Here is a 24,000-nt window from a genome sequence, read left to right as displayed (position 1 = left end):
TGCCAGATATGGGAGTCATGATGACCGCCAGGGTTTCCAGCACACATTTATGATTTTCCCCTGGGCATTGCACATGACTTGGCAGTTGATGGACTGGTATCCCTTGCAGTTAAGGTAGATTCTACCCTACTCATCAGGTGGTGCCTTGATGTATACATGAGTGCAATCTATGGCACCCAATACTACAGGATATTGTGTTACATGGTAGAAGTGTTGCATATTGCTGGCCTTCACCTCAGGGGAAATGGGAAAAGATATGTGCTCCCTCTTATGTGGGAGCATGCCATCCATGAATTTGTTGAGTATCCTGTATGCAGATGGCTGTGACACTCCCATCATGTCTTCAGTTGGTATGTGAAAAATACCTGTAGCTAGCATCCTAAGGGCTACACATACTTTAGTTTCCACTGGGATGGGTTCCCCTCTGTTAATTCTGGGTCTAAGTTGAGGGAAGCAGAGCTCACTGAGTTCTTGTAAAATGTCCCTGTCCACCCTGTAACACTCTACAATCTCCATTTCATGTAGCTCCTGGTAGGTTACTCTGGACATGAACACACTTTACCTCCTCAGTCTAAGCCTATTATCAGAAGCACCAGCATTATTTACTTCAGCGTCTAGCACATACGGATGCAGGATAGCTGCAGCAGCCCCTAGCATTATCTCAGTTAAAATGTCCAAGTCTCTACTCCAATGGTTCAGAGTACTGAGGGAAAATCAGAATGTAGGGTGCATACATACTTTATACAGTTGTGGTGTAGGTCCACCATGTGGGATTCGCTAATTATGATTTAGTTCACCTGCTTAAGATATAATTGACATGATTTAAAGGCCCTACTTTATTGTATGACTCTGCTCTATGCTTAGCATTGTGCAGCATAGCCTATACAAAAGTATATAATATTAATTGAATATATCCGGTTTTCATTCATAGCTGGCTACATCATGACTGTCACATGGTTGGTCTGGTCATGTGAGCACACTAAGCTACACCCAAACCATTTGCAGCAAGTGGCCAGCTGTGCAAACACTTGCACTAAGCAAAAAAAAAATCCTAAAAGTAACATGACACCCCCCCCCCCCGATGGCATCCACATCCAGTGGGAATATAAATACCGTGTAGGAGCCTACATGATGTGGATTTGCAGACACGGTTGCTCCCTTTAGTGATTCAAAAAATGCAGGGCATTTCTCCTCATTTGCATAAATATTTCTGCTGACAGCCTGGAAACTTAGCAGTTCATAGCCATGTAAGCTGGGTAGCAGCACACATGCATGATTGTACAGACCCAGCACAAGGCTCTACATTACATTAATCTAAACTACATTATAAGTTTTATTTTACAATTTTTTTATTTTTCTGTTAAGCATGTTTGTGCAATGTGGCGCATAGTACAAACGTGGAAATTAATAAAAAATTATTAATTTCACATATTCTCTGCCTTTTTCAGACATCCACAATGTATGTTTTGCACATTTATGTATGTGATCTAGCCTTTTCAGAGGAGTTAGGTCTATATTTGTGGACTTTTACATCCCTTCTTTCCATGTAGACTGCTGTACGTGGAAAATTTCTGCATACACTACTAACACGGACAGAGTCTACACAGATGTCTTATGGCTTGTTGGATTTCTCCACCTGGCTAATTTGCATGAAATTCCCCTTCTTAAGCCAAATTATGCATTGCACAGGAAGTTTCCCTATTTGCGTGTGCTTGCGCCCCACTAAATGGGGTTTACTGAATCTAAAACTGTTTGCACCAGTGTACGCATCTGAAAATAATTTCATGTAAGCTTTATTAAATCCCCCATGTATATTAAATGGAAAACATGATTTTACTCTCTACCCTTTCATAAATCAGTTTCTATGAATATTTAAGATATTTATAAATCTGAATTATCTAATCAAAGATCTACTAATAATATTATTTCCTATAGCTTTCACGAATGGATGCTTAATTTCTTTTAATACAAGGAAAATGTTTGACTTAAAGAATAGTAATTTAATTTATTGGCATCAATTTTTGAAAGGGAATACAATACATTCAGCTGATTATCTGATTGCTAGATACATTCTGGAAAATAGAAGTTGGTTAGATATACAAACTTGCAAGGAATATATTCAAAACAAAATCAAAATAGCATTAGACATACAAATGAAAACTATTCCAAAAATCCTAGACTACTTTTCTAATATAAATAATAATCCATCTAAAGGTAAGTCATACTTGTCAATCATCTATAAGATTTTTACAATTTAATTTGTTCCCCCTGAATTGCCATACTGGACTTACTCAACAAAAATAAATAAAGAAGAATTTTTTGACCTCCCTGCTGTTATACTGTGTAACTTTTTGTAGGCCCACCTGATCATAATCTCCACTATTGCTATGTTGTGCAATTCTGCACACCAGCAGCACTGATGGTATGGACTAATTTTCTCCCAGACATGGTTCCATAAAGGCTGGTGAGTATGGTTTACCATTAGTTGTGTGTAGGCGAACAGCAATTGGGCAAAAGGCAGTTTGCAAAATTTGCAAATGCCGAACAGAAAAAGGTTCGAATGTGCAATGAGCAAATGCACATTCACATTCGCTCATTGTACATTCGACATTGTGGAGCAGATTGCACTATAGTGGGGATCGAGGAATGGTCCTTTTCCCCACTGCAGTGCAACCTCAGAATTAGAATATTAAAGTAGGGGGATGTGGGGGGCTGGGGTGGTGTAGGGTGGCTTGCACCCCTGCTTTACATTTCTTTTTTTTTTTTCGTTCAACATTAATGTTCGAAAAACAGCAAATCTGCTTTTCAATTTGCTGTTTTTCGAACATTAAGGACTGTCACAGTTTTCACTTTTGTGGTTTCGAGTCGCTCATATGAGCATTTGAACCACCGTGGTTCAGCTTTATAAAGGTAAACCAGTCAGTATTCTTCTCTTCAACAGATAGCATCTTTGATGAAATGTGTGCCTTTAATAGGATATAATTTTCAGCTAGGGTGAGGTTATCCAACCATTTGTTTTGTGGACATGATGACAGGTAAGAAAAAGAAGAAATATAATTATAGCCCAGTGGCTGTAGGGGACAGTAGGCAACCAATTACAGACAGTGGGTTTCTACAGGTATGAAAACCAGTAATGGTTTAGGCAGAGATAGTAACACAGTAGGTACTACAGATATGATGTTGGACATGAGGTATCTGATGATACCTCAGATCAGTGATAGAGGCAGAAGTGTATTTACGCATCTGTAGTGTCTCTCAGACAGAGACATACAAGGGTATACAGGTAAAGAGCAGGCTTCATAGACACAGGCTTCATAGATATCATGTATACAGGGCACCTAGGGATCACAGGTAATAGTGATATACTAGGCTATGACAGGGTTGTTACACATGTGGAGGCCTATTAATCATCCTCAGATCAGCCAGAGAGGCCATCTGTGTAGGACACGCACAACAGTATAGGATAGGCAGTTCTAACAGTGTGTCGCCTTCTTCAAATTACAGTGCAGATATCTATCTATATGTATAACATATGGGATGCATACAGGTGCACGTTGTAGGTAACCACTGTACAGATTAATGTATGTACATTTACTGTGTTCCACGATATGGGCTTACATGTCCAGAGCACATTCTAATACAGCTTGCCACACTATTGCAGAATGTTGTGTACCTCCTCTGGGTTGCTTCTTCTTTAAACTGTGCTTTTCTTCTGCCAGAAACTTGCTACAAACTACTGCATTGGTGGTGGCGGTGATGCTGCTGCTGCTTCCTTGCATGGCTTTACATTTCAAGTGCTGGCATATATTCTTAAACTGTAACTATATAGCAGTCTGTGTGATATGTATTCAATGGAGCATGACTTTCACATATATCTGTGAAATGCTGTCTCAGTAAAACTCAGAAGCAAAATGATGCATAGCAAATGCCCAACATATGATTCCAATATTCCTTGTTCAAGGGCTGAGAACAAACACAAATTACATGGTTCCCTATGAAATCAATGAGAAACATTTCCTTTTAATGCAAAGGGGTTGGCGTAATAGTTAAAGGTGTTTACCTCACAGAAACAAGGTACAGAATTTGATTTTCACCTTTGGTCACTGGCTGGATATTGGAAGGGTATGTAATAGTTTGCAAACCATTTGACTAGTATTTATCTTTAAACAAAAAGCTGGTATGACTTTCTGATGTTTTATGTATACCAATTCATAGTTTTATTCTATGCTTACTGACTTGAAGGACCATTTTAAGTTTAGCCAATAACCTGAGTTAAGAATCAAACTCTGTACCTTGTTATTGTAAGGAGAAAATCTTAACCATGATGCCAAGCACACCTATTTGTTGGCACAGAGGGTTAAGGCTGTGAGCTACTGTTCTATAATACAGGGTTTGGTTCCACTAGCCCCCATTTGCTTACAGAATAACCTTTATCAAGTCACGCAATCCAACAGTACTTAGAAACAACTGGGAATTTGTACAAGACTCCTTAATGGTCTCCTGAACTGCTAGCTTAGCAACTGTCTATGAATCTAGTGCACCTGCATCATGTTTTGGATAGGAAATTTTGTGTTCTTGTAATTCAGATGTCACATTTTCAACATGACGTACAGGCTACCATTTTGTTTTCCTTGCTTTTTGTGGCAATGGCTGCTAGTACACCCTGGAAAGTGCTTGTCTCATGTTATAAGATCAGCAAAGTCATGCATTTTCCTTAACAGCCAATGCGGAGAGTGTCTGTTAGGACCCTGTGTGCATGCATTTAAGACAGTAGATGCCTGACTTAAACTGACTGAGCTGTTCAGTCTGTGCTGATGAGCAGTACAGGCACCAGTGGGATGACCTGTGACACCACCACCCTGAAATCTCTGGCAGTGGTAAGCAGAGGTTAAGCAGGAATGCCTTGAATGGCAAAGTAAGTGCAATTTTCAATTATTTTTTTCTGTCATTCAGAGCACTTTTCCTAATGAAGGTTGTTTCCCCTTACAGATACCAGGATGTACCAGGTGCACTGGTGTGGGGAACTGCATATATGCTTACCCTGTTACTTGTCCGTATGCTATGGAATTGATACATATTGTAGAGTACTCCATCAATGTTCAGCTGTGTGGTTGTGAGCATATTTCCAGGCTTCTGCTATTTTGCATGCAAAAATATGTCTATAGCTACTCTCTGTCTCTCTCTCTCTCTGTCTCTCTCTCTCTATAGATATATATATATATATATATATATATATATATATATACATATGTATATATATATATATATATATATATATATATATATATATATATATATATATATATTTCTACAGAGAGAAAGAGAGACAGAAAGATATCATGGGAGTGTAGTTGTACACTGTAGTCTGTGTATCACCTACATCACTGTTTGGAGGCTGTGTTGTTCCTTTTGGCTTTCAGCATGGGCAGGGTTAAAAGCCAGCTATGCTATTTGCTGCAGGAGAGTTTTGGCACATATGTTCATTTAACTATTACCTACAGACTTGTTCTATGTGCACTGTTCTATTTATAGGACATCTTCATTTATAACACCTTTCCCACTGTGTTTGTCTTCTGCAGGCCATGATAAAGCCAAGTCAATGCAGGTATGTTGGCTGCCACTCACTCCTACACCATCTGTGGTCATAGTGGGTGAGAGGACAGGGAGTTCTTTGCTGTAAGTTCTGACCTCTCACAGGCAGGTATCCTGCACTGAATACCTACTGTAATGCAGCCGTCATTGTTGTAGATTGTGGAGAAAGCAGTTAACAGAGTAGAGGTCTGCTGGGTAGTTGCTACTATGACCCTTCTAGACTTTAACTTAACCATCAGGCCTGGAAAGGAGGGTGTGGCCCCTGATATGAGACACCCTGACCAATTTTGGCCATCTGATATATTCACTGTGCAGTTTTTATGCCAATTACCATTGGCAGACCTACCACTCTCTGGAGTGCTTGTGCTGTGATTCATCATTCCTTGGGTTTTGGGAAAATGTTTGTAGTTACTCTCATATCACAGCACACAGGCAAAAACTGTGCACAGTATCCTCAAAGCAGATGAATGGTTATATAACTTGAAATATGCTGAAATGTGCCTGAGGGTGAGATGTAGAGGGCTGCTGCAACTCTGGTCTCTAGTGCAGCTAGTTAGCCATGTTGTCCTGATGATATTAGATGTGCAGTACATGTAGATATCCACATTAGCTCTATGTGATCTGCAGTACTCAAAGAGCACTTGCTATGTCAGAGTGAATGGTCTGCCTCTCATGTTGTATTACCACTGATGGAGTAGTCTAGCTGGGTACATAGCATCTATGCGCACCCCATTTCTCCTGTTCAACACTGCTAGTTTGCAAATAAAATGAGTGAGGTCATCTATTCCCATTCTGTCTTCATGTTGTTTGGTAAATGTTATCATTCTTTGCCTAGAGTCATACTATGCCTTATACCACTTTATACTCTTTACAAATGTGCATGGGTGAAGGGCACATTTATGAACACTGAGACATTCCTCATTTAAATTGGTTCATTTTTCTCTACTACTTAGTGAGAATCTAGGATATACCTTTCTGTTTTATTACATTACTGACTTTCAAGCTATGTTGTCTCTGGCAGTTAGTGAAGAGGATTAATGCTATGAGCTGTTAACATGCTGCTTCCTGTACTCCAGGGTTTGATGCCTCCAGCCTCCATTTGCTTACTATGTAACTCTCAGAAAGTCACTTAACTACAGAGTGTGCCAAGTCTGCCTGTGAAAAGGTACACGTGTTCAGTGAACTAATCTGGTTAAGAAAAAAATCCACTTATTTAGGCCATGCTGCACTTTATTACTCTTCATTATGGACATACTAGATAAAGCAGGACAACATGAACTGGTGCTGATAATGGGTGACTTGAATGCACATAACGGGACAGACAGAACAGGATATGAGGACTGCCTGGGTCCACATGGGTGGGGCAACAGGAATAAAGAAGGAGAAGCCATTCTAGACTTCTGTCTGGCAAATGGCTTGATAGTAGCCAACACATGGTTCAGAAAGACAGACAGTCACAAGATCACATACAACAGTAGCAAACATGTAACTCAGATAGACTTCCTGCTAGTAAGGAAAAGGCACTGGGGTAGAATCCATGATTGCAAAGTCATCCCCAGTGAAACAGTTGGCCCACAACATAAACTACTAGCTGCCACAATCAGCTGTAAGCACTGGTCAGAGAAGGCTCTAAGGTCAGCAGAGACCAGGATGAAGACCTTGAAGTTGGAGAGAAAGTACAACAGTTCAAGGAATTACTCAGGGCTCTATCATTCCAAGAAGAGGAGGAAATAGGTGGAGTTGAACAAGAATGGCAGCGCCTAAAAACAGCATGTGTTAGGACTACAGAAAAAAATATGTGGCTGAGGCAGTTATGGAAATAAGGTACATAAGGAAAGCTGGTGGTGGAATGCAGAAGTCCAGAAAGTTATCAAAAGAAAGAAGGAGTCAGGGAAGAAGTGTGAGATAGAAAAGACTGACCAGGCTAGGAAGGACTATGGACTGGCTAACAAAGAATCAAAGAAAGAAGTTGCAATAGCAAAGAATAGGGCATTGGAGGCACTCTACCAATTTCTGGAAAGTGACTCAGCAAGTGGCACAAAGAAACTATATCAGGTTGCAAGGCAAAGATAGAAAGATAAAGAAGATAGTCAGACACCTTTCATAAGGAATGCCAGCAACAACCTGCTTACCAGTCCACAGGACATCAAAAGCAGATGGGAGGAGTATTTCCATCATCTTCTACATGAAGAAAACCCCACAGAAGCTGTACTGCCCCAGAAACAGCCTAAATGAGAGAAGAAGAGAAGCCCACCCTAGAAGAAGTAAGAACAGCACTAAGGAAGATGAAGTCAGGGAAAGCAGCAGGCTCAGATGAGGTCACAGCAGATATGAAAAAGGTGCTCTCCTGAGGGTATTAATAGCAGAGTAGAGAGAAAGACGTATCCCAGATGACTGGAGAACAAGCATATCCGTGCCAGTGTGCAAGAACAAAGGGGACATCCACAACTGTGGGCAATACAGAGGCATCAAACTCCTATCACATTGCATGAAAGTTCTGGGGTGCGTGATTGATAAATGGATACATAGAGTAGTAGAATGTAAGATGGGAGATGAGCAGTTCAGATTCAGATCAGGATGCAGCACCAATGTTTCAGTGAGACAGATACTTGAGAAGAAGCTAGAGATGAGATAGTCCAAATGGGTATTCCTAGACTGGGAGAAAGCATATGACAAGGTCCCAAGAAAGCTGATCTGGGTAGCACTGCGGTGGTTGGAAGTCCCAGAAACATTGGTAGAATTGGTGCAGGCCATGTACAAGGACCCAATGACACAAGTATGAACAGTGTTCGGCATCACAGAGGGGTTCCCAGTGGGAGTGGGTGTACACCAAGGTTCAGCTCTGAGCCCACTGCTGTTCATACTGGTGATGGACTATATTAGCAAACAGATCAGAGGGGACAGATCAACAAAGTTGCTGTATGCAGATGATGTGGCATTACAGGCAGACTCTAAGCTAGAACTTCAGCAAAAGATAGGAGAATGGAATGCAAAACTGAAGGCACATGGGATGAAATTAAGTACAGATAAGATGGTAATGGCAGCAAACTGAGGAAATCAGAAGATGCTGAGAAAAGAGATAGAAAGGAAGCTAGTGGAAGAGGTAAATAGCTTCAAGTATCTGGGAGGGGTAGTTGAGGAGAAGGGAAGCGTGAATGAATAGATTAAAGCTAGAATCAGAGGGGCTGCAGCCAAATGTCATAGAGTGTCAGGTGTAGTCTATGACAGACGAATGCCAAAGAAGCTGAAAAGTAAGGTGTAAAAGACAGTGGTGTGACTAGTACTACTGTACTGACAGAAACCTGGTCAGTAAAGGCAGAACACTTGAAGAAGTAAGAGGTGATGGAAATGAAGTGCCTGAGAAGAGTGGTAGGATGCACACTGTGGGACAGACGAAGAAATGACGATATATGCGCAGAAGCCAAAGTAGCTCCAATTGCAGAAAATATCAAAGAGAACAGATTATGGTGGTTTGGACACATGTACAGAAAAACAGAAGACAATCTGGTGAGGAAGATTTAGGACAGACAGGAAGAAGGTAAGAGGTCCGCGGTGGTGGTGCTGTGGTAGCATTGTCGCCTCACAGTACGACTTTGTCCTGTTCGATTCTCAGCTAGAGCATCTTCTGTGTGGAAACATGCGTGAATGGGCATACCTTCATTCAAGGTTGTGTGTTAGGGCTGGCAACTCGGCACGTAAAAATCTACTGCCAACCATTAGTGGACCGGAGATCTGCTGTGGCAACCCCTAACTGGGAAAAGCCGAAAGATACAACAACAACAACAACAACAACAAGGAAGAAGGTAAGAGGAAGTGAGGATGTTCAGCCAAGAGGTGGATGGACTGTGTGAAAGAAGATCTGTGACACTCAGGCATGAGTGTTGAAGAAGGCAGAAGTGTGGCATTGAATTGAGAGAGTTGGCAACAGTTAACATGATACCCCAACCCCATGTAGAAAAAAATGGGTAAAAGGGGGCTGATGATGATGATGATGATGATGATTGTGCTGAACTTCATGAACCTTTTTTTTTATTCATGAATCCCAGACAGTAAGAGCTCCTGCATCCTTATACATCCTTCCTCCAAGTCTGGGGAGGTATTCAGGTAGCTAAATTACTGCACCACATCTACAGTGATTGTAATCCTAATTCCCCAAGTGTCAGAACCAAGGAGATCTGGTTCCAACTCTGCTTCATCTTTGGTGCGGTCGATTTCATCGGTTCTGAGAGTCTTCAGTACTGAAGATTTTGCCCAACATCGAGACTGTGTCTCCTACTTTGAGATCATCTATTTTGGAGAGAAGGTGGTCTCCTTCGGTCTCCACCAGATCCTCCAGGACCCTATCAGATGAGGACATTGAGAGAGTGATGAAGAGGCTGCTTTCGGATCCAGCTCTGGCTAGAAAATTGACCCCTCCAGACCCAAAGGTCTCTGAGCCGACCCCCATACCGATCACTGTTCCTCCTCCGACTGCTTTGCTCTTGGAGCCTATTACGTCAGGTTCCTCTGTCTCCGACCCTTCGGCTCCGGGGATTCAGCCTGTTTCCTTGGAGCCAATTACTCTATCCTCGATGGCTCAGTCTGGAGCCAAGGGTTATGGGAGCTGACACTCTCGTGTCGACTCCGAGGGGGGCAGTCACCCTGGGTTCTCGTTAGAACTGACCCTCCCTCTCGGAGCCTCAGCTCGACTCAGCTCAGCTCCCACTTCTGCTTTGGAGCCATTTCCTCTTGCTAGAAGTTGACCATCCATCCCCTCTGAGCGGAGGTCTTCTTCAGAGTGGGGGGGGGAAGGCTTTCACAGCTATAGAGAAGGCTTTATCCTCTGCCAAAGCCATTCCTTTGAAACCTGTGTCCCACCAGCAGCAGGCAACAACCTCTTCCCCCCACCACCCCCACAGTGTAGGGAACCAGCAGTCCAAGTAGCCCCCATTGGAGGCACCCCCTCTTCTGAGACTTCCCCAGATTATCCCACTGGAGTGCTCCCTCAGAAGAGGTTATGTAAGAGGAAACATGTCGACTCCCCTGAGTCTGTCACATCAGACACTGATTTAGAGGAATCAGAAGGGTCCCCTAGATCTCCCTCTGAGGATGTCTCCTTCTCTGACATCCTAGAAATCCTTAGACAGAGGGGTGACTGGAAGACCTCTAACCCTACTGAGGATGAATCAGTTAATCTTGAGGCCTTTGGCTCCTGACCTTCCACTTCTTGGATGACACCGCCTTATGACCAACATTTGGGGATCATTTCACGGAAAGCATGGACCTCTCCAGATTCAGTGGAAGCCATCCCAAGGAGGCCAAACAAATTTATGACAGCACCTGAGGACAAATCTTTCCTTAGCAAGGGAGTTTCAGTTGATGCTATGGTGGTAGCAGCAGCCAGCAAGAAGGAATTATCTGAGACGTCTTCTAATATCCATCCTCCTAACAAGGAGTCCAGGATGATGGATAGGTATGGGAAGTGTACTTTTTCTTCAGCAGCATTTACATTAAGATCGCTGAATTACCTGACTCATTTTACTCGTCTTCAGAGGGATCTCCTGAAATGTCAGGAGATACCCTCCAGGGTTCAGTAGCTCCGGGTTCCATGAACAAGGTTTCTGTGCAGCTCTCCACCCTTCCATAGCTAACTCCTCCATGAGGCTGATTTCATATGTGGCAGATGGAGCAAACAGGGCAGCCACAGCAAGAATATCCATCAGGAGACATTTGTGGATGCATCTTTGTAATTTTATGGAATCCTTCAAGTCTTCCTTCACTAACGTTCCCTTTGATGGTTCATCTCTTTTTGCACCCCAAGTGAAAGAGACTTTGACTAGGTGTGAGCAGGAAGGAAAAAACCTTATCTGCCATTGAAGTCTGTTTCTCTCTCCCATCCAGACCCTATCCCAAGGGTAATACAGGAGGGAAGATGTGGTTCCACAAATCCTAAAAAGGTTTTCCTCAGGCACAAGGTCAACCCTCCCCCAGGGGCAAAGGGGGTGGATATAATAGAAGATGCTGCTCTCGCAGCAGAGGAGGTCCGCAAAATCAGGGAGACAGAGAAGCTTTCTCTGATCGTCCCTTCCATCGACCCTGAGGGGTTGCCTGACTGTCTGTCTCTGTAGGCAGTTGGGAGTCGTATATTGCTGTACCCAAGCGCCTGGCTAACTATCACTCAAGATTGTTGGGTATACACAATAATATCCAGATTTTACCTGATTACCTTTATTTCCGAACCCCCAATAAGCCGGTCTATTCCAGATGTGCTACCCATCCAATTAGACCGTGCAACATCAGAGGTCATCTCGTTGCTGCAAAAAAGAGTCATCCAAGAAGTCCCCGCAGCGCAAGTAGGATCTAAAACTTACTCTCAATTCTTTTTAGTTCCAGAAAAGACAGGGGACTGGAGATCAATTCTAGATCTCAGCAGACTCAACAAGCATATAAGAAAATCAAAGTTCCGAATGGTCACTCTGCAGTCGATATTTCCCTTTATCGGGAAAGACAACTGGATGTGCTCAATCGATCTCCAGGATGCATACTACCACATCAAAATGGACAGGTGCTCCAGGAGACATGCTTCTGGCTGGCAGCCAGTCATTTTCAGTTCTGAACACTACCCTTTGGCCTCACTACATCCCCCAGAGTGTTTACCAAATGCATGGCAGTGGTAATGGATCACCTGAGACGTCAAGGATTCCAGGTGTTTCTGTACCTAGACGACTGGCTCCTCACTGCCACCAACAAGCATCAACTCATAAGGACCAGGGACGAGACTCTGTCCTTGTGTGCCAGCCTAGGTATCACTGTCAACTTGCAAAAGTCAGTCTTATCTCCCTCGCAGCATATTGTATATCTAGGCTCAGAAATAGACACAACCACCATGTCAGTAAAGCTAACACAGGAAAGATTGGAATCTCTACACAGTCATATCAGATCCTTATTAAACAAACAAAGAGTCCAGGCCAGAGTAGTCCTTCAAGCCCTAGGGACTATGGCTTCCGACATCTTATTAGTTCCTCTTGCTCGCCTACATATGAGGATTCTCCAATGGATGCTATTTCCACAATGGTCGATGGAAGACCTTCCATTGTCTCACCAGATATTAATAACAAACACATGCAAAAGGGATCTGACATGGTAGTTACACACGAAACAACTTGTCATAGGTCGTCCACTTGTTCCTCCCCAAGAGAAAGCAGTTTTGATCACGGACACTTCTCAGATAGGGTGGGGGGGGCATTATCTGGGAAAGACAGTCCAAGTTACTTGGCAAAACCAAGAGAACCACTTGCACATCAATGTTCTGGAGATGGGAGTGGTGCTATATGCATTGCAAGCACTTCACAGCTCCCTTCCCACTGGAACGATTGCGATTCAGTCAGACAACATGTCTGCCGTGTGGTACATAAACAATCAGGTGGGAACCAAGTCTTACCCACTTTGCAGAGAGGTCTTAAGAGTTTGGAAATGGGCGATGGATATTCAACGCTTCCTGATAGCAATGCATATTCCAGGGAAATCCAACATAATAGCGGACACAATCCAGAAAAACCACAGCTCAGGATAAGGTATCACCTCACAGAAAAAACTGTAGACAAATCAAAAAGAAAGGTGAACATGCCATGACAATCAAAGCAAACCAGATAAAAGTCAATGTACAAAATGAAAAATCCCAGAGTAAAGGTTAAAAACCATTCCTTTATTCGAACAAGAGAGTGCTTTCACGTCTCCTGGACGCTTCTTCAGACTTAAAATAAACTGCTGTGTTCAAAACCTGCTTAAATATAAATGTAGCACCAATAAAACTCTTAATATCTGACACCTGACAGAGGGAACTTACTCCATTGGTACAGAGCAAATAAAAGCTAAAAATACACAGATAAATATACCCCATATATCTAAAAAACAGATACAGTAGATAGAAAACATAACATTAAAAGCTGATACATATGAATATGTGAAAAAACTTCATATTTCTTTAAATTAAACAGAGAACAAGTTACCTTATTATAATTACATATTGACATCTGAATATACCTGAATCAGCAAACATAATACATATAAATAACCAACAAACATTATACATACAAATAACCATATGCAAATAGTTAATGTTTAAGTGGTCTATCTGCTAGAAATGGCTTCAGTGAAAATTTATCATTGAGGCCATGTCCCTTATCTGCTGCTAACCTAATAATCCATATGGCTTCCTCCTTTTCTGTACTGTTATTAATATTTCCTAGCCTTTCTGTGACATGCATAAAGCCCAAGACCATAAACTTAAATGTATGTCTCGTGTCATGTTGCAGAATATGATTTGCTAGAGCGTTGCACTCATTCTCTCTATGTATGGCATATATATGTTCCCTAATCCGGTCTCTTAGCATTTGATTAGTCTTGCCAACATAGAAACAATGGCATTTATTACAAAGAGCAAGATAAACCACATTTCTAGATCTACAGTCTGCATAATGGCTAATTTCATACTTAATACCAGTATCTGGATGTTCAGAAATGTTTGTGTTCATAATAAAGCCACATTGATTGCAGTTGCGACATGCATATGTTCCCTTTCTATTTGAAGTAACCCTATTTCTCCCTTTCTTCTCATAACAGAGCATCCTTTTTAATGACTTAGTATTTTTATAACTAAAACCAGGATTGGTACCTATCAACCTCTTAATATTATCATCTAACTGTAGAATTCCCCAATGTCTTCTTATAATATCAACTACAGAACCATTATTATTAGTGTAAGGAATAACTATCCTTCTCTTCCCTTGTCCATTGCTAATACGCTTTGTCCATGTTGGATTCCTTCTCTTAATATAGGGTAAACCTGCCTGATCACGTTCAACTTCATGTAATGCTCCGAGATCCTTTCTATGGTATCCTCTCTCCATAAATTCCTGTTCCATACCTGAAATTGTATCAGAAAACACAAAATCATTGCTTATTAGACGAGAATGGCATGTAGCTTGATTCCTAATTATATTATTATGTATATGTGGGGGGGGGGCATACTATCTCTATGTAGGATGACATTCCTCCTACAAGGTTTCCTGTAGACCTCTGTTGTTATTGTCTCTTTCTCCTTCAGCAACATAACATCTAGAAACTCAATCCTATTCTGGGATCTCATACTAGTCAATGTCAAAAAGGTTGTGGTACCATTTACATATGTAACGAAATCCTCCAAACTTTCTAAGTCACCTCCCCAAATCAAAAAAACATCATCCACAAACCTCCTATAATACTTAATAAACTTAGAATATATCATATGTTCTAATATATATGTGGATTCCCAATATGCTAATACTAAATGCGCATATGAATTGGCACAAGATGTGCCCATCGCTACCCCTGTTGTCTGTAGGTAGTAGCCACTATTAAAAATGAATACATCTGAATAAACCTGAATCAACAAACATAATACATATAAATAACCAACAAACATTATACATACAAATAACCATATACAAATAGTTAATGTTTAAGTGGTCTATCTGCTAGAAATGGCTTCAGTGAAAATTTATCATTGAGGCCATGTCCCTTATCTGCCGCTAACCTAATAATCCATTTGGCTTCCTCCTTTTCTGTACTGTTATTAATATTTTCTAGCCTTTCTGTGACATGCATAAAGCCCAAGACCATAAACTTAAATGTATGTGTCGTGTCATGTTGCAGAATATGATTTGCTAGAGCGTTGCACTAATTCTAGTAGCATGGTATTCCTCATAATCTGATTACTAGTCAAACCTTTGCGTATCAAATATAGTCTCAGGAAATCCACTCCTTCAGTATACTGGTGAACAATGATTTCACATCTAACGTCACCATATAGTCTGAATCTTTAAGCTTACTGTCAAAATTATAGGGTGCTAAAGTTTCTAAGAATTGTTGAGTATCCCTTAATATGGAGTCTGTGGAGTCTACGATGGGTCTTAGGTGTTTCTCCAGATAAATTGACATACTCTCTGTCAGCCATCCTTTTCTGGATACTATTGGTCTTAGGGGGGGGGGGGTTATCCATTGCCTTATGTATTTTGGGAAGACCTCTAAATATAGGTATCAAAGGAAGAGAAGGATAGTTATTCCTTACAGTTGATATTATAAGAAGACATTGGGGAATTCTACAGTTAGATGATAATATTAAGAGCTTGGTAGGTACCAATCCTGGTTTTAGTTATAAAAATACCAAGTCATTAAAAAGGATGCTCTGTTATGAGAAGAAAGGGAGAAATAGGGTTACTTCAAATAGAAAGGGAACATATGCATGTCGCAACTGCAATCAATGTGGCTTTATTATGAACACAAACATTTCTGAACATCCAGATACTGGTATTAAGTATGAAATTAGCCATTATGCAGACTGTAGATCTAGAAATGTGGTTTATCTTGCTCTTTGTAATAAATGCCATTGTTTCTATGTTGGCAAGACTAATCAAATGCTAAGAGATCGGATTAGGGAACATATATATGCCATACATAGAGAGAATGAGTGCAACGCTCTAGCAAATCATATTCTGCAACATGACACGACACATACATTTAAGTTTATTGTCTTGGGCTTTATGCATGTCACAGAAAGGCTAGGAAATATTAATAACAGTACAGAAAAAGAGGAAGCCAAATGGATTATTAGGTTAGCGGCAGATAAGGGACATGGCCTCAATGATAAATTTTCACTGAAGCCATTTCTAGCAGATAGACCACTTAAACATTAACTATTTGCATATGGTTATTTGTATGTATAATGTTTGTTGGTTATTTATATGTATTATGTTTGTTGATTCAGGTTTATTCAGATGTCAATATGTAATTATAATAAGGTAACTTGTTCTCTGTTTAATTTAAAGAAATATGAAGTTTTTTTCACATATTCATATGTATCAGCTTTTAATATTATTTTTTCTATCTACTGTATCTGGTTTTTAGATATATGGGGTATATTTATCTGTGCATTTTTAGCTTTTATTTGCTCTGTACCAATGGAGTAAGTTCCCTCTGTCATGTGTCAGATATTAAGAGTTTTATTGGTGCTACAGTTATATTTAAGCAGGTTTTGAACACAGCAGTTTATTTTAAGTCTGAAGAAGCGTCCAGGAGACGTGAAAGCGCTCACTTGTTCGAATAAAGGAATGATTTTTAACCTTTCTTCTGGGATTTTTCATTTTGTACATTGAATTTTATCTTGTTTGCTTTGATTGCTGTGGTGTGTTCACCTTTCTTTTTGATTTGTAATAGCGGACAAACTCAGCCGAGCACTTCTGATGCCTCATGAGTGGTCCCTGAATCCAATGGTTGCGAAACAGATCTTTCACAAATAGGGCCAGCCTTGCTGCGATCTATTTGCCACTCACCTGAACACCAAATGCAGCAGCTACTTTGCTCTCATTCCCCATCTGGGGATGTCACCCAGGGATGCTCTAGTTCATGATTGCCCCCCCCCAAAGTAATACAGAAAGCAAGACAGTTGAGGAGTTCCTTGATCCTCATTGCTCCTTACTGGCCTCAACAAGTTTGGTTTCCTTTCCTGTGGCCATCCCTCTTGGAGGAACCATGGATTCTGGACCCATCTCCAGATCTCCTGATTCATCAATTGGGACAGTTTCACCCCTCCATCCACACCCTCAAATTGACAGCATGGCTGCTTCAATTCCATGTATAGCCACGTGTATTCCCTTATCCCCAGCAGTCAAACACATCCTAATTTCATCCCATAAAGCTTCCACTCAGAAACTATATTCTAGCAAATGGAAAAGGTTTTCCCTTTGGGCTACGACTCGGGGCTTAGATCCATATACATCTCTTTTAGAATCCATTTTATCCTTCCTAACAACAATTTTTCATGAAGGAGCGGCAGCCGCTACAGTTAGAGTTCAATTAGCTGCCATTTCCAATTTCCATTTTGGTTTCATGGGAAATCCAATCATGCAGCACTCCCGCTGTAAAACCTTCTTAAAAAGAGCTCTTCTTCTTAGGCCCCCAATAAAACAACCATTAGAACACTGGGACTTAAACTTAGTCCTGTCATATTTGATGTCTGCACCCTTTGAACCATCCTAGTCATCAGACTTAAAATTGTTATCATGGAAATCCTTGTAGTAAGTAGCTATAACATCAGCTAGGAGAGTCTCGGAACTTCAAGCCCTAACTATTTAACCTCCTTACATTATCTTTCACAAGGATAGAGTCGCTCTCAGGACAAACCCTTCCTTTCTTCCTAAGGTATGCTCAGAGCACAACCTGAGTACTACCATTGAGCTACCTGTGTTTTTTCAAAACCACTCTAATACATCAGAGTATAGACTTTACCAGCTAGATGTCCACAGGATACTCAGATTTTATATACACAGGACCAAAGAAATCAGGAAATCTGATCAACTTTTTGTTTCCTTTTCTGAAAAAAGGAAAGGCTTACCTGTTTCAAAAATTTCTCTTTCAAAATGAATTTCGGATTGCATATCCTTTGCTTATCAACAAGCTAGTAGACAATTACCAGTAAAAACTAAAGGTCACTCTACTAGGGCTGTAGCTACTTCATGTGCCTTAAGATCTAGGCTCCCAATTGATGCTATTTGTGCAGCAGCTACTTGGGCAAGACCACATATGTTTGTTACTCATTACAAATTGGATTTGGCCTCCTGGGACAGGTCATCCTTTGGGTTCACTGTGCTGAAAAGTCTCTTCGCTTGAGCCTCCCGGGTTATAGGTGCTAGGGACGCTGTCCCATCCAGCAAGAATTATGGCGAGATAGGACTACATAACATAAAGAAGTTATGTACTTACCATAACATTCCATGTTTGTAGTCCATCTCGCCTATATTTTTGTGTCCCTCCCTCCAACCCCCTTCCTGTTTCTGGGGGATCTAGTGAACGTCTTTTTGCGGCTGCCAGACATTGCTCTTTATTGTCCAGCTGGAATGGATTATGTTTTCTAATCCTTTGCTGTATTTATACAGCTTCTTTCTTACTATTACCTGATAAGTATTTATTGCTTTCTTGCAAACTAGATCTGGGGAATTGCGGTGAGTCACCATGGTAGAGGGGATTGCCTCGAGCCATTAAAACCTCTCGAGCTTTAGTATCAGCCAAGTCATCCAGCAAGAATATAGACGAGATGGACTGCAAACATGGAACGTTATGGTAAGTACATAACTTTTTTTTTTTGCTGCATCTGGGGAATAATTTGAAGCAAAAGTTTTATAGCACCCAGGGATTTATGATCAGGCTCATAGCATTTAAGAAGCTGTGATTCAATCTAATTGCACAGAACTTCCTCTCATCCACCCCACCCATTGTGTTTATTTTGTGGAGCTCTACTTGTGAACAGCAACATTAGCCTTAAAATATCTAATGATAGAAGCTTATCAGAAGCTGTGTCTGATTGCCATTATGTATTTCCTTGACTTGAAAGGAAAATCTTTTTTTTGTTTGGTGTATTTTTAAATGTCAATATTGTGTTACTTTAATAACTGATTTTATTTAGCTTGATTGACATTTCAAGATTTATATTTTAAATATCAGCACTTGTTATAAATTTTATGTAATGTCTGACCTGAATAAGTTTCTGTAATATATGTAAAGTTACAGAAGTGAAATGATGTGTGATAAAATGACAAATGAGTGATAGGCTGAGCATTTCATATGTTTGTGGTTCACACACTATACTGAATTAAATCTCTTTCTTACCTGCCATGGATGGCATCTGGTACCTGTCATACAAGTTGCATTAAGAAAAGATCCATCAGGTTTAAAGGAAAACACTTTATGTAAGCCATTTGCTACAGCATATATGGCATTATAGGTAGTATAGGTAAATCGGAAGGTATTTACATCATATTTGGAAACATCCACATCCTTCAGATTTTCCTTTCCTGTACAACATGTTACTTCCTCAGCAGCTACTTTGATTTCTGCCATTGAAGAATTATCAGAATTCAGCCAGTTGCAGTTAAATGCATTCTCCCAGAAAGTATTAATAAAAATATCATCTGGGAATTTGGAAGGATGAATACTGTAAAGGAACTTTTGTAAACCTGGAATTTTTCCTTGTTCATGTGCAAATCCTATCATTCCATTCAGCATTTCCAAGATTTCTTTTTGGGAAAAATCAGAAGACACCGACCAACTGGTAGCTCCAATCCATATCTTCCCAGACAAATTATGCAATGACGTTTCCTCCATGAATGGAACCAGGTTCTCTGCTGTAGTATAGACAGCTATAGCATTGGCAGAAGACTTCTTTATTACCTCAATTACTTGGTTGAGTCTTTCCTTGGTATCATGCATTGAAATGATCTCCAAAAAAGCAATACATCCACCATTTCTTTCCACTTCTGTCTTTAAAATCTGACTGCCAGTTCTACCCAAGTCATTATCAGATGCCAAAATTCCAATCCAATTCCAATCAAAATATGTAAACAATCGAGCAAAAGCATTCAACTGAAATGTGTCTCTAGGAACAGTTCTGAGGAATGATGGAAATTGAAGCTTGTCACTTAGTGCAGGAAGAACAGCTCCATAGCTAATCTAGGAACCAAGCAAAGCAATGTGTCAGCATCCACAGAAACTACTACTTGTGTGTGTGTGTGTGTGTGTGTGTGTGTGTGTGTGTGTGTGTGTGTGTGTGTGTGTGTGTGTGTGTGTGTGTGTGTGTGTGTGCGGCTGAGAGTGTCTGTCTCAATAATTTTCCTCCAGGATGACAAATGAAGATTTATTTATTTATTTGTTTTTGTTTACTGGGAAAGTCTGCCTGGGAACTGAAATGCCCATTTTCAGTGGAGGCCCAGGAAAAAAATCTCCAAAACAAGCATAGAAATACAATTTGGCAAGTCAAATGAAAAACGGTCAACAAACATTATTTGCAAAGTATTTCAAAGCAAACAGTCAATATGCATGTTTTCAAGGAACTGTGAATAGAATCAAAAATACTATGTTAAAATACTTGTATAGTATCCATAGTGGACAGAGTTAGGATTGCATACTTCAAACAGTAGGAGATGTAAAGTTGCATAGTTAATTAGTTACTAGGTGATATTTTAGGGTGGACTTGAAATCTTGCAGGTTATTTACAAGCCTGACGGGGTTTCTAAATTTGTTCCATGCCTTGGAGATGGCAACAGAGAATAGCAAGTCACTGTAATAATTATTAGATATAGTAGTAAAAGTTAGTTTGCGTTCTGAGGATTTTATAGGTTCATAGGTTCATAGGTAGGTACTAGGCTATCTGCCCAAGGGCATTTATAAGCTAGGCCAGAGTGTCGGCTTTCACCACCCCATTGATTAATTAACTGATCCTCTGTCAAGCAGAGCCAATGAAGTGATCCCAGGGGTGTATTTTCTGTTACCCATCCACTCCTCAAGGTTTCTCTTGAAGAGTGTTAGTGATGGTTCTATTTGGTGCATGCCATTGGATGAGACTGGGAATGCTTTTCCTCAAGAATAACAAATGAAGGTTGAAGAAAATGTTAGGATGGAAAAATGTGGTAAAGAAAAACAGGATATATATATATATATATATATATATATATATATATATATATATATATATATATCTAGGTCCGCTTCTAAATCTTGAAAGCTCATAATGTTGAAATTCAAAATACTGAGTCCAAAATCTTGAAAGCTCAAAATACTGAAAACTCAAAATACAGTATACAAACTAGAAAAGTAGGCAATTGTCTTGGTCCCCTTGCCAAACTTCCTCTAATCAAGATGACTACATCTTGGGACTTTCATGATTAGAAGTCATTAGCCTAGTGGGACTAATTCAATCAAAACAAATTAAATAAGTACATAAATACAAACATACATACATACATGCATACATACATAACTATTATTTAAAGTTTCTGCAGATTGAGTTAAAATCTTCACATATTTGCTCATGCATTTATTTTCATTCATAACATATGATAGGCCAGCCAATATAGTCTTGTAATAAGATTCTAAATATTGGAGTCCAGTTTCTCCATAATCCCTGAATCGGATGTGATGAATAAATGCAATTATTGGTTTAGTAGTGCATCATAAAAATAATAAAAGGATTATTGAAATATTTTATTTATTCTTCACTTGGCGTTATTGATGACCTTTGAATTAAGTAGATCATTTTTGCAAGAATATCATTTTAATTAATGTTATTCTATCTTCAAATTAAAACAAATTTCAATCTGTAATACATGACTTTTTTATCTCTAATAATGAGATCATAGTTAACTCAGGGCACTTCAATAAATTCTTTACTAATAATTTTTCAAAAATATTTTATATTTATGTTTATATCTGGATTTCGGTGCTGGTACCATGCATTTATTTATTTTTATTACTAAATTTTAGACACATCTTCAAAGAGTTTTAAGGTATAACGAAGAAATGATATGGAATTATTATATCCTTTATTGTTAACAAAAAAAATGTCACCTGCAAAGAGTTCTGTTTTGGATTAATGAAATGATACAAAAACATTTCTATTTCTATTTAATATTTACAAATGCAAACAGTTCAACCACTAGCATATTGTATAGTTCCCTTTGTAGTTTTATTGATTGGGATACATGGCTATACATTCTTTACCACATTTTTCCATCCTAACATTTTCTTCAACCTTCATTTGTTATTCTTGAGGAAAAGCATTCCCAGTCTCATCCAATGGCATGCACCAAATAGAACCATCACTAACACTCTTCAAGAGAAACCTTGAGGAGTGGATGGGTAACATATGGTAATGTATTCTTAAATTATCACCTTAGTAGATTTGTAATGTATTCTTAAATTATCGCTTTAACGGATTTATAAATATTTCTGAAATTCTAAACAGACATAAACCTAGATATTCATTAACATTGCAGCCATGATGATACAATTTAGAATTTTGGTGTCACAAGCAGCATTACTAAATACATGTATGTTGTCAAGGCACATAGCATGACAAGATACTCTTCCTGATCCAACTGCACAGACTTGTGGCAACATTGTAGTTAAGCTACTTCATGAACATATCCAAGTATGTGATGGGGTCAAATGAGTCTGCACAATAAACCACATTATCCAAAGTGCGTGTGCACATACGTTTGTACTGATGATATAATCAGCATCATCAGATAAATAAAACAAGAAATCCTGAGCAAGGGAAAGGCTAACAACAAACAGGCATGGAAGGACGGAGTGGAGGTCATTGATAGAAGTCATGGAGAAGCTGAACATTAGTTGCAAGATTATATACATAAATAACAGTCTTGGAAAGATTCAGCATTAAAATGTTCGGACAATACAGCCATTTAAGACAGTTAAAATTAAACATAGGCACACTTCTAAACATCTCAGTGTAAGAATACTGCACAAGCGCACAAATAATGTAGGGACAAAGTACAAAATTAGGGACACATTGTAAAGAGTGCTCTTATACATTGTGAAAGGATTTTGAATAACAGTTGAGGCAGTGACATCTATTTGATAAAGGATATAAAATCTGAAACCCAAAGGTCAGTCATTACTGATGACAGTCATCAAGAATATGCCAGACAACCTCAAATTTCAGAAGGAAAAGCATATAACTATGATGCAAAAAGTTGAAAAGAACAAATTACAGAACTGTCCTCAAAAACTGCACATATTGAGGAAAGTAATCAACAGTGTGTGTGAATGAATATGACAATGATTAAAAGTGTGTGCAACACTTAGGGGAGTAAACCTAACCCCCTGCAAAAGTGTCATATTTATCCTAGTAGACTTTTTCACAGCACATCAGTGCAGTAAGCTACTCTTGCCTGTCAACAATTGGCTTAAGCACTGTTACAATGCCTACTACTCTGGACTTGAACCCCTGCTTACTTAACTCATATTCACATGATCTGTATAGCAGTTACTGATGTCACAGAACTACTCGTGCAACAGCTGTCAGAAAGCACGCATGTGAAGTGAAAGTGACAACATTATGGAAGAATGATAAATGAGCATTGTGCAGCAGACAACACTAATCAGTGTATCATAAGCCTCAATATACCTTGTCAGCAATTTGAACATCATATCAGATTTAGAGTGAACTTAGAGAGCTATGACAGTTGTTATAATAAATTTCCACACATGCCTATACCACTATTGTTTACCTTTGTTCATTGATCTAAGCTCCATAGTGTGATGGTCAGCATAGGTATGCAGCCAAAAGCAAGTTCTTAGCAGTTTTTTGCAAGAGAATAAAAAATGAGAATTACTATTTTCCAATGTTAAATAGCAATGCAATTTGAAAAGAAAAAAAAAAGACTTTTTCTGCTTTTAAAATTATGAGACTTGTGGCATTGAGCAGCACTGCTACTCCTTTTTTGATAATGTTATGTGATACATCACATCCCATGGCAAAAACAAATCAGAATTTGCCAACAGAAATGTACAACAGAAGATACAGAAAGCATAGCATTG

General features: G+C 39.6%; 1 protein-coding gene across 1 annotated transcript in view; it reads right to left on the bottom strand.

Moving 5' to 3' along the window:
- The window catches only part of LOC122797114 (extracellular calcium-sensing receptor-like), a 244,033-nt gene that overhangs the window by 205,600 nt on the left and 14,433 nt on the right, over positions 1-24,000 (bottom strand). Inside the window, 1 exon segment of the mRNA XM_044065910.1 lies at positions 19,273-20,112. Coding sequence (XP_043921845.1) covers positions 19,273-20,112 — 840 coding nt within the window.

The sequence above is a fragment of the Protopterus annectens genome, chromosome 3.part0 (genome assembly GCF_019279795.1).
Source record: "Protopterus annectens isolate FY-2018-M chromosome 3.part0, PAN1.0, whole genome shotgun sequence".
Lineage (NCBI taxonomy): Eukaryota > Metazoa > Chordata > Ceratodontiformes > Protopteridae > Protopterus > Protopterus annectens.
This window is presented reverse-complemented; position numbering and strand designations above follow the sequence as displayed.